A 19,443-nucleotide genomic window follows, 5' to 3' on the forward strand; every position below is an offset into this window, starting at 1 on the left:
CTCTGCTTGGCTGAGTGTGGCGACCCTGTGAAATTTAAAGCCGCCACAGCCACCCTGCGATTAGAAACAATTACAACGCTTCAAAGTAGGTTTGCTCCATGGAGGGCCGAGCAGAAAGGACCCTCGGCCCTTAACTCTATCTCTGTCAGTCAGCAGCCGCTAAGCCGTCCCAGATCTGTCACCCACACTCTCCCACAACACCACTACACTACTGGACCATGGAGAGCACAAGGAGAAAGCGAAAGAGAGAGAACAGACCTGGTGTGTGCTTAAACACAAAAACAAACATTAAACGCATACATCACAAAGATTAAACTCAAGAGCACAATCTGTACAGTCTGTCTGGAACTGAGGCTGTAGGGACTATTGCAAGGCCAACACTTTAAGAATACTCACACTGATAATTCCTTAAACTGATATGGGTTCTTATGGGTTTCTTATGGGTCTTATGGGTTTGGGTAACCCATAATTCCTTATGGGTTTCTTCAACTACTTTTATTTATTTTAAGTTATTTTTATGCATTTGGCAGATGCTTTTATCTAAAGCAACTTATATTGCATTAAAGGTAGATATTTTATCAGTTCATTCTGCCGTACAAAGGCAAAAGACCATAACTTCGTTTTGGTCGAAAATTAGTTATTGATATTTTTGGCACATTCAAGATCTCCTTTATCATGTAGATAAGTATCCGAGTCAATTCCGTTGTTTTTTCGAGAAAATAATGGATTGTCTTAACCGTAACTTCCAAAATCCCATGAGAAACCAAGGCAGAACACCGTAACACCAGTTACCTCTCTTTGGCTTTGTTTTGGGTCACTCATTTTGAGTTGGTACTTTGCCAGAAAAATGTTACACATGCCGTAGCAGGTCAATACAACAAAGAACTAAAGCCCCGTCTCTACAGTTAAGGTACCGGACCCAGTAGAAACGATCATGAAAAAAGCTGGCAGAGTGCCAAAACTTCGCCAGCGCCTTTATATATCACAGGGAGTTATAATAATGAAGCAACAAAGGGTATATTGATGCATTCAACATAATGAAGCAAGAAGTGCTCCTACTTTCACTCGCTCCTACGAGTCTACATCTCTACCAGAAGCCTACGATCTATCAATGAGCGACAGCTCGTGGTACCATCACAGAGAGCCACCAGAACATTCTCATTTACGGTTTCATGCTGATGGAATGATCTGCCCATCCTCATCCAGAATCCATAATTTTCCCATCCGGAAATCCCTGATAGCATTCAAAAAGTCAACTGAAAACTCATCTCTTCTGTGAGCACTTAAAATTAAAAAAAAATAAAAATCTTTAAATCCTCACTTGCCTGGTTTATCCTACTCTGAGCAACGTTTAACCTTTGTATTTTGAGCACTTCTTGTGTTGTTATTGCCTCTTCACGATGACTTGTTTGGTTTAGGCCTCAGACGTAAGTCTCTTTGGATAAAAGCGTCTGCTAAATGACTAAATGTAAATGTAAAGTGCTGGTGCATAAAACATCAGAACAGCTGTTAAAAGCATGCATACAAAACACAGCATCCAGAATAAATTCGCGGGATGAGCGAAGTACATGCACAATAATAGGGCAGACAGCTGAAATTATCGCACACTAAAAAGATGCAGAACATAGAAGGTTGTGCTATAAATGCATTAGTCGTCTATGTAGTCCAGAATGCGCTCCCTACTGAGTCTCAAGGGGTAAAGCACTGTGTAGGCTACTTTACGTGAACAAAGTGTGAACATGAATCCCGGTAAACAAATGCCTGTGGAAGTATGCGTATTTCAGATCCACCTTTATACTGTAAACCAGCTCAAAATTTTATATGTAGATCATTTTTATTACTTAAACATCTAAGTACCAGATTTTCAGTCTCCTATCTATAATTAATTTGGTGGGACAACAACAAATCTTTAAAGTCATTTTTCACAGTTCCACACTCTAGCGAGTTCCCATTCAGGGAGCTTCGAGCTGCGTGTAACCGCTATGGGAACGCCCCTGCGTGAGTGCGTCATGAAGCACGTATGAAATCAGTCCAATGGTGAGACGGAACGTCTTAGGTGACGTATCGACCAGGAAACTATAAAGCACCCCAGAAACACAAGCGCGACAGCTTCTGAGTCTTCAGCAAGCACTCTGTGTGAAATATATCAGTCTGTGTTTCAAAGTGTTTTTGTCCTTAGTTTTATCTAGGCAGGAGTTTTTTCACATATAAAAAAAACTATAAGAGACGAACATATATTATGGCGAGCGAACAGCATTTTAGGAAGTGTGTTCCTCCCTGCCCTCGTTATATCACGGGTGGGGATACACATGATCTGTGTGTTGTTTGTCTGGGAGCGCAGCAAGCCCAGTCAACTCTCGAGGGAGCTGGTTATGTGCTTTGCGAGTGTTTGTCCCTGAGAACGCTCGGCTCCCGCCATGCCCTCTTCGAGGAGAGTGGTTTGGTTTGCGCTCGCCGCGGTTCTGGTCCCGCTGCTACCAAGGCACAGCGGAGGCTTCAATCGTGGGGATCGCAGATGGATCTGTCAGCGGGATGGAAACGGGCTCCGCCCTATCTCTGCCCTTACCTGATAGATCCATTGCCTCAGATCTGAGTGTGGGAGCACGCTCTGCGGTTTTTCCCGCCCGGGCTGAGGCTCCATCACTTCAGCTATCCAGTTCTGAGGAACTGGATGTTGAAACGGTGGATACAGTGGAGATTGGGGACTCGTCACTTTACACCACAGCATCCTTACACCTTCACCGGAAATAGCGCCGTGCATAGAGCCCATTGCTAGTAGCCCCATATTGACCGGCCAGAGTTTGGTTTGCGGACCTAATTTCTCTCCTCGACGGCTCTCCTCTGGAGATTCCGATCAGGGGGGACCTTCTATCTCAGGCGAGCGGGTCAATACTTAACCCCCGCCCAGATCTATGGAGGTTGTGGGCTTGGCCTCTGAGGGGGCCCAGCTTATAGAATCTGGTCTCTGGACTGAGGTCATGGAGACCATCCTCCACTCCAGAGCTCCGGCCACAAGGAAATTCTATGCCTTGAGGTGGAAAATGTTCACCTCTTGGTTTGGAGAACACCAGTTAGACCCAGTTAACTGCCCGGTGTCGGCAGTGCTGGAATTCCTCCAGGAGCGTTTGTCCACAGGGTTATCCCACTCCACACTGAAGGTGTATGTGGCGGCCTTATCTGCTTACCACGTCTCTTTGAGTGGAAACTTTCTCGGGAGACACCCACTTGTGACTCGCTTCCTTCATGGCACCTTGAGGCTGAGGCCAGCAGTTCGCATGAGAGTGCCGGCATGGGACGTATCGGTTGTTCTAGAAGGGCTCTGTCTAGCACCACTTGAGCCCATTGAAGAAGTTCCTGAGAAACTTCTCACTCTAAAAAACATCTTCTTACTAGCTATATCTTCTTTGAAAAGAATAGGATATATTCAAGCTCTGTCGGTCTCTCCCTCGTGCTTTGAATATGCACCCGACATGGTGAAGGCTTTCCTCCTCCCTAGGCCAGGATATGTTCCCAAGGTCCCAACTAATGCGATTAGGCCTATTATACTGAAGGCTTTCTGTCCTCCTCCATTTCTGACGTCGGACCAAGAGAAACTAAATCTGCTCTGCCCTGTGAGGGCCCTAGATGCTTATGTCCATAGAGCTGCCCTATGAGGGAAGAATGAACAACTGTTTGTTTGTTTTGGACCCCCTAAGAGATGCAGAGGTTGAGCAAGTGGGTGGTTGAGGCCATTTCACTTGCGTACGAGTCTACCGGTCAGCCTTCTCCCTTGGCTGTCCGGGCTCATTCAACCAGGGGTATGGCTGCCTCTAAAGGCTATCTTGTCGGGAGTATTGATGCAAGAACTTTATGATGCTGCAGGATGGTCATCACCGCACACATTCGTCAAGTTCTATCATCTTGACTTCAGCTCCACTCCAGGGGCACAGGTGCTTTCGTCTGAGTGTGCGCACTGACTTCACACTACGGACACTTGCTTGCAAGGCGGCATTGGTATTAACGTTCCCTTAGCGGTTACACACAGCTCGAAGTTCCCTGAATGGGAACGTCTTTGGTTATGCATATAACCTTAGTTCCCTGAATGGAACGAGACGCTGCGTGTCCATGCCATACTCCTTGCATGCCCGTGAGCACTTGCTTCAGTTTTATCAGAAGCTGTCGCGTGTTTTGCGATTCTTTATAGTTTCCTGGTCGATACATCACCCCACCTATGACGTTCCATCTTGCCATTGGACTGATTTCATACGTGCTTCATGACACACTCACGCAGGGGTGTTCCCATAGCGGTTGCACGCAGCATCTCGTTCCCTTTAGGGAACTAAGGTTACATGCGTAACCAGAGACGTTAAGGTCTTTTGCCTTTGTAGGTCAGCATTTATTCTGTGGGAATCACACTTGTGACTGTGGCTGAATTAATACTTCAATTCAGCAAGATTCAAGCGAGATTACTTTCACCCAGTTGACCTGAAGACCCAACTGGATATGGAGCACTCGAAGGGTTGGACTTGTACTCATACTTCTAACCTTCAGACACAAAAGGTCTGTGGAGCGGAAGGATAGAGATCTGAAGTACTTCAGGTCAAACACAGCTGGCCAGCCTTGGGGATGGAGCATTTGAAAATGCATCTCTATGTTAGTAATTGAACGGAGGATTTTGATAAAGGGCGTTTTAATTGACACAGGTTCAAGGTGGCCATGACCACCACATATCTAGGGTACAGTGAAGTACAGGTTAAAGAAACTGGTCTTCATATCGGCTGAGGAAGAGGCTACATCACGTCCTTAACCAGTAGGACTGCGATGTGCACACACAGGACAGGAGTAGTGCTCAACACGTAGGTGTGAAGAATACCCCTGAGCCAGGGTGGAAGCCAAGCGAAATGAATTGCAAGCCGAGTCTACTGGTCACTTCAGTCTTACACACTCCATACCCAGAGAGGGCCAGAGACCACAGATGTACTCGAGGTGGGGCAGCGAGGAGGAGAACATTGACCCGATTTGAGAGATTCGGAGGTGGCCCGAAGGAGGGTGCACTTAACTGACTCTACGAGCAGCAGGGGATGTGTGAGAAGGCGGATGACCTGGTCCGGGTCGTTTCTCGGGGCAGTTAGTGACAATAAGATTGATGGAAATGACAGTGATAGAAATTCAATTTTGTCTTGCTAATGGGAAATTTAACAGAAAATTATCTTAAATGCATGAAATGAAATGACATTTTCACACATTTTGTATAATTTGACAAATTTATACAGCTTGAATGGAAATGAACACATTCAAAATCACAAGTGATATTTATCTTGATTTTTCTTTGTTTGCACATTTCATTTCTCAAGCTGATACTGTTTTCTTGTGAAGTACACTACTTACAAAAACATGGGGGAAAAGCAAGATAAGTATTGAAAGACTGTTTTTTTATAATTATTTACACAATAGATATTGAAGTAGTTTAATTCACAATTTTTTTAAAAGATTATAATAATGAATACATGAAATGTAAAAAAAAATACATATTTTTTTATTGTTATGATGGATTTTTATTGTTTAAGATTAAATGTCTAAGATCTAATGTCTAATTCAATACGTAAAAATCATTTGAATAGTAGTAAAAATAAAGTCTCCTGTCCATATACTAGCAAGGCTTAAGTGGAAAACCATTAAATTAACTGCAGGGTTAAAATCTGTTGCCTTTCTCCTTCAGCAGACATTTTTTTCTTTACTTTTTTCTGTTGTATAGTGAATACAAGCTATTTTGGTAATATACTAGTAGCTTAACCACAATGGAACACAAATCACAAGAATGTATTGCAGCTAAATCCTACAAATAGCTGTTTTGGTTACATGAAGATTTTACTGTCGGCTTTGTGTCATTAGTTAGGCTAGAGGACGTCTTCTGTCGAGAGCTGTTGGTTTTGCATTTGTTTACGTGTGTGTGTGTGTGTCTGTCAGTTCAAGAAGAGGCTTTCCTAAAAAGCTAGCGCACAAATAACCACCTACGTTCTCCTGCCAAAACTCACTTATCACGCCTTTGTTTACTCTCTGGCACAGAGTATCCACTTTCCTACAGTAAGAACCCGCTCTGCTGTAGCGCTTACTGGGACAGAATCCTTTATTTGGTTCTTTATCCCTTTGCAAATGTCTAAATATGAAAACCAAGGACCTCATCTGATGGCTGCCCAGATGAGGAGGACAACAAGTGAAGAAGAATTTAGAAGATGAGATTTTTGTAAAAGCAGCAAAACAAACCAGACTGACCAGAGCACACATAATAAAAACATTTTAAAACAGTTATAAAAAAAACTTGATGAAAAATGGCAAACGAGACAAAGATCAGCCCAATCTCATGAAAGTGCATATCTATACAATGAATGTTATTTCTCGTGCCATTTATACACCAACAATAGTTTTTGTGTCTATATGATACACAGTTTTCATGTGCATATGATACGCACTTTATGGCATGTAATACGCATGCACTCCCCACCCCCCTGTCCCCTAAATCTACCCAAGGGGTTTTCAGTGTGTAGCATATGCACGCAAAAACAATTTTTGGCGTATAAGTTGCACGGAAAATGACATTCATGTTATAGATACATACTTTCATGAGACTGTGTTGGATCAGAGCAAAATTGACACACAAAGTACAATGACATTTCAGTTGTTGTGCTGATGCTGGAAGGTGCCTTAAATTTCCTCTTTTTTTCTTTTCTTTAGAAGACTTAAGGCCTATTAAGTTTTCTCAGAGAAGGTCAGGTGTTTATCAGACATATTTTTCTGGTTTTAAGCCAATATGAATTACACATGTTTGTTTTTTTTGTTTTTTTCACACAACCTTAGTAAAAACGTCTCAGGTTACGACTGTAAGTACAGTTCCGTGAGAAAGGGAATGAGACAATGCATCGATAACGCTTTGAACACACCCGGCGTGAACGCGTCTGAAGCTTCTATGTCAACTAGTCCAATGGAAAGAATGAGCGTCATGACCAGGAAGAGATAAAAGCGCATCCAGTTAAAAAGCCGGAGCAAGGCAATCAAAGGAATGCAGGAAGTATGGCAGGGCGAAACATCGTCTCATTTCCTTTTTCAGTCGTAACCTGAGACGTTCCCTTTCGAGGGAACTCGCACTGAGTCAATAACGCTTTGGTAATGAGAATTCCCAAACCTCCATAATTTCAAATGCCCGAGTGTAGCCTGCTGTCAAAACCACACTAAGCACTGAGCACCTGGGACCCTGGAGCAGCATCCAGGTCCAGGCTATAAAACCTGACAAATGTGAGCAGAGAGGATCAGCCCGCAGCATCGCAAACATCTTGGAGAGAAACTCCAGATATTAAGGCTATAGAGGCCGCCATACGCCGAGTGGAATGAGCTCTGATCACCAAAGGACACGACTGGCTAGAGGACTCAAAAGCAAGAGAAATAGCCACTTACTTACTGTCTGCTTAGAGGCAGGAAGACATTTCTTGGGTGATCCAAAACAGACAAATAACTGATCAGACTTCCTCCATGGAGAAGACCGATGAACTTAAGTGTCCAATGCTCGCACTTGACCCAAAATGTTCAGCTTTTCCTGGACCGAAGGGGCTTAACGGTGGAGGACAGGAAGCTTGTAGCACAGTAGGTCTCGGAATATTGGTTGGCACCTTAGGAACATATCCTTGCTTAGGGTATAAGAATGCCTTGGCCATCCCCGGTGCAAACTCAAGGCAGGTGGGAGATACTGAAAGGTCCTGAAGATCTCAGACTCTTTTAAGGGATGAAATAGACGTATGGTCTTAAGTGAAATACATTTTTCTGAGACCGACTCCAAGGGCTCAAACGGAGTCCTAGATAGGTCTTCCAGTACTATTGCCAGGTCACAGGTCGGCATCCTAGTGCGAGTTGCAGGCCTTAGCCTCAGGGTGCCACGAAGAAAACGAGTGATCAGGGGGTCTCGACCCAACGATGTACCACCCACCGAGTTGTGGAAAGCCGCAATGGCCGCCACATAGACTTTCAAGGTGGATGGACATAGACATGACACAATCAGCACTGTGTTTACTGAACAGTTAACCGGAACCCACTGACGCTGGTGACACCAAGAAGTGAAAACTCTCCATTTCAATGTATATAATTTCCTTGTATCAGGAGCTCTGGAGCTTAGAATGGTCTCGGCAGCTTTGGTTGAGAGACCACTCCCTATGAGTAGGGTCCCCTCAGAGGCAACACGCACAGATTCCAAATCTCTGGTCGGGGGTGAAATATTGTGCCACCGGCCTGAGACAGTCTCTCCTGAATGGGATCTCCAAGGGAGGACCATCTAGGAGACAAATCAGGTCTGCAAACCAGATTCGACAGGGTAAGAGTGGTGCTACTAGTAGTAGGCTTATTGCGTACTGGTGGACTCACTCCAGGGAGCAGAGAAACAGGGGGAAATGCATACAGACGTAGCCTCGGCCATGTCTGCATCATAGTATCCAGTCCCAGGGGGACTGGGTGAGTAAGGGGTTCTCCAAAGTGGACAGTGCGTTGTCTACTGAGACGCAAACAGATCCAGCTCTGTTTGGCCGTAAAACTCCCAAATTTTCTCCACCGCCTCGGGGTGGAGTCTCCAATCCCCTGGCCTCAGCTCATGCCTCGACAGGACGTCTAGGCCAATATTCTGGGCCCCCGGAATATAGTACACTGCTCTCAGGGAGAGTAGCTTCCCCAGGGACCATAAGAGGATCTGGAGCACCAACTTTGTATAAATGGTAAATGGACTGCATTTATATAGCGCTTACATAGACCTAATGGCCACCAAAGCGTTTTACATATTGCCTCACATTCACCCATTCACACACTCATTCATACACCGATGGCGGTGTCAGCCATACAAGGCGCCATCCAGCTCGTCGGGAGCAGATGGGGTTAGGTGTCTTGCTCATGGACACCTCGACACTTAGTCAGGTGGTCAGGTGTCAACCTTTCGGTTTGTAGACAACCTACATGAACCACTGAGCCACTGCCGCCCGTGCCGTATAGTGGACGCGAACTCAGACCCCCCTGACAATTTAAATGAGAGACCACCAATGTGTTGTCTGTTCGGACAAGCACATGGAGGCCCCTCAGGTTTGGGAGGAAATGTTTCCACGTATTGAACACAGCCATCACCTTCAGGCAATTTATGGGCCATGACTCTGATGATGACTCCTCCACAGACCTTAAGCTGAGCGGCCTTCCATTTAGTCCAGGCAAAGCAGCGTTTTACGACAGACTAATTGTAAAATAATTTTTTGCAGGTTAGATCATTTCTATGAGGTGTCCAGAACAACATACTAAAAGTCCTAAGAAATCCTAGTTGAGCAAATATGTTAAATTCTCATCAATCCGAGATGTGTGCCAGTAAGGCCAGGCAACAGTACACCCCAATGGGGCTATTTTTTTCCCTTAAAAAAGAGCCCTCGGACCAGTCTCCAATCCCCCTGGGAGAACCCTTTGCGATCCCCAGGAATGCATTCTTCATGCTGCCTCGGCAGCAGCAGTTCCTGCACCCTGAGGAGCGCGAGCCTGAGCACTTTCCTCAAAAAGTGACAGAAGGGAGCAGAGCATTCGAAGCAAAAGCTTCTCAATGCTGAGATCAGCCCCCTCGAAGGCTGACACCGCAAGCTCCACTCCCAAACACATTACACAAAGCTTGAATGTGTTCCGACCCATTAAATAACACGGGCAGGAAGAAGCACACAGCTTGTATAATTGTTTCGCCATGATAGATATATATACGTATGTGACAGACAAGAGTAAATATCAACAGACAGAGTAACACAGATCGCTTGCTGAGGTAACAGAAGCTAATGCCGGCTTTCACCGGATGCGCTGTTATCTTTACCTGGTCATGACGTCACCCACCCGTGACGCTCATTCTTTCCAGTGGAATAGTTGCTTTCAGACGCATTCATGCTGGGTACGTTCCCAAAGCATTGTTGACGCATTGCGAGTTCCCTTGAAAGGGAATTACTGTTATTCAGTGGTCCTCTGAGAACATTTTATTTCGTCCAGATAGGAATTTCTGTGATCAGTCATTTTCACATCAACTCCCGTACTTTATTTTGACTCAATACTGCAACTAAAGGTACATTTGATGTCTGGTGAACCTTCATTACACATTTCTGCCAACTTTCCAGGTAACAGTTGGTGTGCAATCTGACATTAAACGCTAATTAAATTAATGAGGATATTACACTTGTCACGTTTGTTCTGTGTTTGTTTTGCTTGAGTTGGACTTTGCCTGCATCCTAAATAGCACACTTATTTCACAAACATTGCACTTTTGGTGAGCCTCGTCAGTTCAGGTTTATGTTTGAGCTTATGTTCAAATTTATGTTCTTGTTATGTTCTTAGACAAACCAATTTCTAGTCATGGTCTTGTTTTGTTTATATGTATTTTGTTTAATAAAGTGCAATTGGGTTCTTCAACTCGCCCTCAGTGGACTTATACATCAAGAGAGTATACAATTTAGGACGCAGTCTGTGGATTTGCACTCCCTCAAAATAACCACCGTTCATGACAGCTACACAGATTAAGGCTAATAATTAAGAATGTACAGTACTAGAGCATCCAAAAAATGGCTAAATCCACATTCTGTTCCTATTATATGCTTTGGAATACCACAGAGATATCTAGAAGAAAAATAGTGGAGAATTAAAAAAAAGAATGCCATTAAGTTTTTTTGGTAACACTTTACGGTAAGGGTACATTAATTATCATGAATTCATGTATAAGTTAATGCATGAATTATGCATTCATTCATGCATTAATATCTCATGAATCATCAGGAACTAACATAAGTTCAACATTTTTCATTCATGACTTCATGAATGAACAACACCTTAATTAAAACATTAACTAAGATGAGCACATCATCATGAATTATGGTTTATTACACATGATCATGATGTTTTCTTTGTTCACAGTTATGCCACCTTTCAATAGCACATTGTTCATCAGTGTTTCTAAGGACCTAGTCACCACTTTAGTTAAGGGGCCACACACATGATGAAGTCATTGATAGATAATGCTTAGTTAATGATGACTTCTGTATATGATTTACAGAATGTGTGTGCAATGAGCTGTGATTGGTCTATTATGGTGTCTGTCCAATAGTCATCATTAACTAAGCATTAATCTATTAATGACTTCATAATGTGTGTGGCCCCTTAACTAAAGTGGTGACTAGGTCACTGACCTGGACAAAGAACAAAGAAAACATCATGATCATGCGTAATAAACCATAATTCATGATGATGTGCTCATCTTAGTTAATGTTTTAATTGAGGTGTTGTTCATTCATGAAGTCATGAATGAAAAACGTTGAACTTGTGTTAGTTCCTGATGATTCATGAGAAATAATGCATGAATAAATGCATAATTCATGCATTAATTTATACATGAATTCATGATAATTCATGTACCCTAACCGTAAAGGGTTACCGTTTTTTTTAAACTCTTAAAACGAATCAGTGTTGACAGTAATGTCATTTATCCAGCAAATTATAGGCAAATGGGTCTCAGTGTAGAGTGTAACAGAGCAAAAGGGGCCCTATTTCCCAACCTTGGCTTTAAAAGTATTTTACCTATTTTCCACATAACTATTTTAAATATAAATAAATAAAATCAACAAATAAACAAATTTTTGAAAAACAAATCAAACCCGAGTGTGTGGTTTATTTGTGTGTTTTGTTTTTCATCCGTGGAGTTTGCGGTCTTGTACAACATATCGAAAGTGTGACTGAAACTAATAGATTGGAGCCATTTTCTGGGTTGTTTTGTTGTTTAACATATGCGAATGTTGTACACCTCCCCATTACAAACTTTCAAGACTATCAGTGTTATAAATGACCAACTTCAAAAAACAAATATATAGTTATCTTTGTAAAGAATTGCTCGCTTATGTATATGTAGATTTGGAGCCGCTGCTGTGACTCTGTACAAACGCTTCCAATGGGAATACCTTTGCGCGTCTGCAGATGCAGTGACGATGCAAGTTAGTTACACTGATGTAAGTGTCTTTTCTGTGATTGGTTCCCTGGAAGAGGCGAAAATTTGGTCCATGGTATCCAGACTACCTAGCTGCATGAATAAAATCGAGCTGCGGCAAGGCAGTATGGGGAAACCCAGGCTATAGAAATACAGTCCAGTCCTTCACATTAAAAATCAGACTTTTGCTTCAAACAGCCTGTGACACAGTACCTGCCGTGCACTTGTGCGGCAGCTCCACTCTAATCATACATGCCAGGCCGCATCCCAGCATGCCTCTCAAAGGCCATACACAGCACACTGTAACCAATTAGAACTCGCCGTGCTGTGTCCACGTCTCTGGGACGACCGCCTAATGTTCAACCAAGCGAAGAAACTAACAGAACTAAAAACCGAGCTGGTCTCAGATCAATAAGCGTCGATAAGTAGGCATTTTAAAACATCTTATAACAGGGCCAAACACATTTTGCAATGCTTATGCGACACAGTGGGGTAAACTATAGATTCTATTCTCAATGAGTCAGAAAATAAGAAAGGTTTTACTGCGATAAAAGGACCAAGCCACAGACAAGAAACAAGGAGATGGAGGATTCGTTTTGTTTTTTTAATCAACCAACTGCAGGGGGGGAAGGACTTTGGGTGGGAAAAAGCGATTGAATTTTGAAATTGCTAGATTCAAAAGAGGAAGATAAGCACACAGAACATTCCATAGGATTTTCAGTGGGCTCTATTTTCTCACAGTGACAGGCATAAAAAAATGAGAAATCTGTGACTACGTGCTGATGCCAGGGTAGGCAGTTTTTTATCTGGACTTACCGAGCAGGGGTGGCAGCCAGTTGATGTTGGCTTCACAGTGAGAATCCAGGAAAGCAAGTACCTCTCCTCTAGCCACAGACGCTCCCAGAAGTCGCGTGCGGATCAGACCCTCTCGCTTCTTGGTACGCACAATACGCACCTTAGGAAATCTGGACATATACTCCTCCAGATTTGCCTTTAGGTGATCTGAAAAAGTGACAGAAAAAAAAAAGAGTAAAATAGCTAGAAAGAATGCACGGGGGAAAGAGGAAATTGCTAAGTTAAGGTTTGTGTTCTGTTAAAGGGAGATTGATTGTGGGTTGCGGTGCAGTGGTGCGGTAATTTAATCTCGGAATTGTTTCTCCATTCTCGCGGCCCCATTCAATGGCATTAATGTTTAACACCCCATAAGATTCCACTGTTGTTAAGACTTAAATGAATTGTTGAATGTCCTTTGTTTCTAGAATATTAATCAGGACAAATAGACCCAATATTAATTCTTTGGCCTAACTCGCAGTGATTCCACATGTTGTTGGATATTAGTTTTCTTAACATAAAACTAATATGTAGGCTCAACTCAAACGCTCTATTTAACAAAAAAATTTTAAAAACCTAAGTGAAACACCCAGGGAATTGAGTAAGTGCCAATAAAATCAGATGTATTAGTAATCCAACCTCAGACACTAGCAAGTTAAATATAGCTTTTCTTACATTTAATATAGGATGTGCTGTTAATGTGCAGTAAAACAGTATGCATCATATAACAGAACATTAAAAGGCCTTTCGTTTTCAAAAAAACAAAAAACATTTAATTTATTTTTCTGATCTGGTCGGATACAAAGCACGATAGCAACTATAAATCCACTGCCATGTAATAACACAAATAGATTAAGTCAACTTTTATTATGCAAATGTAAGTGTACTGAACACAGTGAAATTAAGAATCAAGAACTGTTGCATTTGCACATTAAATTTAGATATATTTTACATCCCACATTGGTAATATTTTTTTCAGTTAATATGAATGTGCACATTCTACAAACATCTTTAATTATGCTAACTTGAGGTAAACACAAACGAAAAATGAAACAATTTTCTTGCTGCCGGGTAGTGGGTAATGGATTTGACCCCTTCCAGTGACAGCACAAAGAAACAGCAAAGCAGTCATTTCAAAAAAAAAAAAAAAAAAAAAAAAATCGTATCTTATCTTTCCACACATTACTGTTTGTTCATTTTCAGAAGCAGCAGGAGTTTGCTGCAGCTTGTCGACCGTTTGCACATTATTTAAATACAAAGCATTAATACCTTCACAAACTCAATCACCGCTTCCCAGCTGCTGTGTCTGTGCATGAGTGTGTGTGTGTGTCCATGTGACTGTGTGATTAGATGCTTTGGAGGTACCAAATACATGGGCTTTGGATTACCACTAATAACATAAATCCATTAGATGCAGCAGCCATGTTTTGATGGAAGGTTTAAATTGGATGGACCGGTAAATTTCTTATTTGAAAGCTATGAAGCAGGCAACATTAAAGTTATGTACATGAAAAGAGTCATGCCTTGACTTTAAAGTTTGTGTGTTATTTTTTACTTCAAGAAGGAATAGTTTTCACTTGAAATATTATATAATTGTTCTTCCTGCTTTATGAATTCAATTTTTTTTTAAATCGCACAAACAATCTTAACAGCTGACATTCATCCACAGTAGTGGTTTCCTTAATATTGATAAGCATAAGAAAAATAGAACTTGGAAATGACACCGACTTTATTTTTAATTTTATCATACAGACATTTCAAAAATAATTTTCTATTAAAATATTTCCAACTTCTTATAATGTGTGCAGAATTTCAGAATTTTCAGAAATTGTCAAGTTTATGAAACCGGTCTTAAAACAATCATTAATTTTACTTCGATCTTACACTGAGCATCTATTTCCCAAAAAGCCCAGTGCGACATATCACTATATTTACAATTATGATGTCTACACACCTAGTAAGCTCCAGAGAAAGTTTATTGTGTCAAAAAAAATGCAGCACCAACATATTTATTTTTAATATAGCACCAAAAAAGATTGGCAACTTAATGATAGTACCACTACAGACCCTCAGAGGGGTTTCTGTTTTGTGTATTGAGAGCTCACTGCAGGCCCCCAATGCAATTATAAACAACCCAAACAGAGCAGGACATCTGTGATGAAAAATAAAAGAGTATATTAGCCGATGGGGAGACAGTATGTGGGGCGTTCATCTGGTGGACATCAAACGGCAATGTGTGTGTGTGTGGTTGTTCCTCTTGTTCGGTTCTTTTAGGCCAGAGGCCAAACTCACTTCAGGGAACCTGCAGACGCATCCTCACTGTCTACTAAACTCTGGCAAAGTCACCTGCCGGCGCAAGAGTTGCATTCAGCCCTTTCTTTCTGTTTCTCTCTCTCTCTCCCTCTCTCTGTTCTTCTCAACTCCCATGGTGTCTGGCCATCAAACAAATGGCCCCAATAAAAGTGACAGCCTCAATATGAGTTGCCACTGCACTATGATCCCACTGAGCTGAGGTGGGGAGGAGACTCGCAAAACTTTTCCAGGCTGCCGTTGTAAGTGTAAGTGGCTCACAGAAGTGAAAGTGTCGGGTGGGTTTTCTCCCTCTCTTTTTCCATGTCCTACGAGTGCTTGATTAAACGAGGTCGTAAATCATTGGTGCTGATGCGTGGCAAGCCGAGCGGTGAGGAAGGAAGTGACAAATAAACAGTTATGAGGAAAAGGCAAAGTTTCGTATCCCGCTGGCATATGGCTGACAAGCCATGATGAAGGGCAGGCACATTCTCTGCTTTGATGGTTTGCAGACAGACCGCTCTGGGCCACTACCTTCCCAACCTGAGTGGAAAATTTCATTTTTCTCTTTCCCTGGTGGTCTGTCATTAAGACAGATGGTAGAGAATCATTTGCCCCATTCAAGGTTTTGATAGTTTTTTTTAGACAGACGCGTGTCTTCCCAAACCGCTCGCTTCATATCACACACTGGTGAGATGTGATACTCTCTGAACAGTACTTCATTAGAGCTTGTTTCCTTGATATAAGAGCTACGGCGGAGCTAAAATTACCATTGTCTTTGCAATTCAGATTTAATGAGCGAGAGATTCACACCAATGAGTCACTTGCTTTAATTGTTGCTCCGTTACTGGATGAGCTCCCTTAGAACTGTATTGTTTTATTGGTGTGGTTGGTATTAGGCAGATAAAAGAATATCCCCTATCATTAGCTGCAGAGGCACAACAGATAATAAATGCAGTTCTGACATCCTTTTTTGCAAACTATCAAAGGTCTCTGAGCTTTAAAGTGAGTTTCTAAGGTTTTGTCGGGGTGTGACATAATATATAACGTTGTATATAAACAGAAAATATATAATATGGTCAAGACACACAATTGACACCCCACACATACAAACAAAGAACAATGTGAAAATGTTGCCTTTCAAAGATGCCAGAAGAGTTCAAGTTAAACAGTTAATTAGGAGCATAAACATATCAACCCTGTATGACAATAAACAGTTGGATGCAAATACATTGTGTGTTTCTGTGGATGTTTGTGTGTTATCAATTAGAGATGTTGTAGAAATGCTGCTGAGAAAATACTATCAATTCTAATGGTATTAACCACATGCATTTCCTCTACTCAAGCAGGTTTATTTTGCTTTAAAAGCATTGGTTGAAAATCATGCTTGCTAAGTCCACGTTTTCCGTTCTTTCTGTGATATTTTCAGTCATTTGTGATTACCGACTAAGGACTTTTAAAAATCATTCCAATTGAAATCGATCTGCTAATTAATCATTTAGGCTGATTTGCTAAGTTGTTCAACCAATTCATCAAACCAAATGATTCAACAGACTGACTCCCTCGCAGATCAGACATCGCTACAACTTTACACAAAAGCATTATTTGAAATAGCTTAGTGATGAGTGTAATAATAATAATTAAAAAAAAATGTAGACAGTATTACCGTTAAAAGGTTTGGGGTCAGTAATAAAAAATGCTATTCTTCTGAATATTATATTCATTAATATTCTAAAACTATAATAGTATTTAGTTTTATTATTAATATATATATGTAATTTCTAATCAAATAAACGCAGCCTTGATGAGCATTAAACTTTTGAACGGTAATGTTAATGTAATTTCCTTGACCTAAGATTTTAATTAATTTACATTACAGGCCAGCAAAACCTAATTTTTAACCAAAAAAGCCAATAAAGCCGCAAGTACCCTGTTTTCTAACTGATACATTACTGGGCTATCTATCTTGCCACATTGTATCGCTCAACAAGTATTTTTTTTTCCTCGCTAGCAGTGATTTAGCTAGTGCAGGCTTGCTGTAATGGACTCATTACAGTGAATGAATTAGCTGCTTTGCCTCTGCATGCGTGTCATTGGGCTCCTATAATGCTTCTGACGTTGTAGTCAGGATTCGTCCATGGCCCCCAGAGAACATGTGCAGAGAATAAAACATCCACTAAGCACAGACACCTTCAGCGCTTCGTGGCCACTGCCTTTATTCATAATATGCGGTGTGTTTTTGAAGCCTGCCGTTGGCCAATGTGTGAATAAAAGAAAGCCACCCGCCCCTCTTATTTCCCTGCTTGTTGGCATCAGTTTACTCAACCGCCGTTTTTCTCAAGGGGGAGATACGCACTCCCTTGAACCGTTCATAAATCCTTCTTTGCAACGAGATCAATGTTTAGACTCAATCCCGATTTATTACATTGCTGCTGGAAAGAGAAGCAGAAAATGAGGCCTGTGCAGGAAACCCAAAGGGATCCTGAACGAAGAACAAGGGATATGTTTAACAAAGCCTGACAATGTACAGTAGCAAATAATTTTGTTGTAGCAATAAACATGTCTCAAATGGCTGGAGATGCATGTTTAGTTCTGAGTGTGGTCACCAAAGCAACAACAACATAAAAAGGTGAACCTTTCATAATTCACAGCACTAATAGACCATTTTGCTAGATGTAAACAACACTGGTCCAGAAACACTTCCTGTTTCAGTTTGTAACCGTTTTCTTTATTTCACATGTAAAGAACACATCTTAAAGATGTTTAACATTTTGATTCAGTTTTACATGTTCTGTTGGTTGTATTTTATCCCAACTTTTGTGTAGTGTTAAAAAACTAAAACAGCAAGTGATTCTGGACCAGTGTTGTTTACATCTTGCAAAATGGTCTATAGATAAACAACAAAAATCAAGGTCAGGACAACCTTGAAATGTTCCCCTCTACTATACTTGGCACAAACCTCTTCAAAAATGCCTTCAAGATGCTGCTAGCCTATTAAACCTTGAGTCTTAATTAAAGGGATACTCCACTTTTTTTTTTGGAAATAGGCTAATTTTACAAATCCCCCAGAGTTAAACAGTTGAGTTTTACCGTTTTCGAATCCATTCAGCCGATTTTCTGATATTTGGAAGAATACCAGTAACCAGACAGTTTCTGGTCTTATTGACTTCCATAGTAGATATATTTTCCTACTATGGCTGGTAGCATAGAAATCAATTCTGTGAATTACACTGCACAAATCAAAAGTAATAGGCTACTACCCACCTACTAAGAAAGGTTGGCTCTAAACAGAACATAAAATATTCATTTAATTTTATTTTTCGTGTTCGCATTTAAGAGGAAAAAACAATGTTACGGACGTGTTTTCCATTACGGATGTTCTATACTGTATATACAGTGGGGCCAAAAAGTATTTAGTCAGCCACTAATTGTGCAAGTTCTACTACTTCGAATAATGATAGAGGTCTGTAATTTTCATCATAGGTACAGTTCAACTAGTAGAGACAAAATGAGAAAAAAAAAAAATCCAGGAAATCACATTGTAGGATTTTTAAAGAATTTATTTGTAAATTATGGTGGAAAATAAACTATTTGTTTACCCAAAACCAGCAAGATTTCTGGCTCTCACAGACCTGTAACTTCTTTACGAAGCTTTTCTGTCCTCCACTCGTTACCTGTATTCTCTGTATAAAAAACAACTGTCCACAGCCTCAAACAGTCACACTCCAAACTCAACCAAGGAAGGACACCAGGAAGAAAATTGTAGACCTGCACCAGGCTGGGAAGAGTGAATCTAAAATAGGCAATCAGCTTGGTGTTTGAAAAAAAAATCAAATGTGGGAGCAATTGTAAGAAAATGGAAGACATACAAGACCACTGATAATCTCCCTCGATTTTGGGCTCCACGCGAGATCTCATTCCGTGGGGTCAAAATGATCATGAGAACGGTGAGCAAAAATCCCAGAACTACACGAAGAGACCTGATGAATGATCTGCAGAGAGCTGGGACCAAAGTAACAAAGGCTACCATAAGTAACACACTACACCGAGAGGGACTCAAATCCTGCCGTGCCAGGTGTGTCCCCCTGCTTAAACCAGTACATGTCCAGGCCCATCTGAAGTTTGCCAGAGAGCATATGGATGATGAATATCATGTGGTCATATGAAACCAAAATAGAACTTTTTGGTAAAAACTAAACTTGTCTAAAACTAAACGTGTTTGGAGGAAGAAGAATGCAGAGTTGCATCCCAAGAACACCATACCTACTGTGAGGCATAGAGGAGGAAACATCATGCTTGGGGCTGTTTTTATGCAAAGGGGACAGGAAAAC

The 19,443-nt window shown here is 41.4% G+C and overlaps 1 protein-coding gene across 2 annotated transcripts in view; it reads right to left on the reverse strand.

The window, feature by feature from the left end:
• Positions 1–19,443, reverse strand: part of galntl6 (polypeptide N-acetylgalactosaminyltransferase like 6) — a 251,525-nt gene that overhangs the window by 43,891 nt on the left and 188,191 nt on the right. For both annotated transcript variants that reach the window (XM_039691143.2, XM_039691148.2), the window contains one exon: positions 12,809–12,994. In XM_039691143.2, the coding sequence (XP_039547077.2) occupies positions 12,809–12,994 (186 nt within the window). The remainder of the gene's footprint in view (positions 1–12,808; positions 12,995–19,443) is intronic.

This window comes from Pimephales promelas, chromosome 6 (assembly GCF_988280905.1).
Source record: "Pimephales promelas chromosome 6, fPimPro1.hap1.1, whole genome shotgun sequence".
In the NCBI taxonomy this organism is placed as follows: Eukaryota; Metazoa; Chordata; class Actinopteri; order Cypriniformes; family Leuciscidae; genus Pimephales; species Pimephales promelas.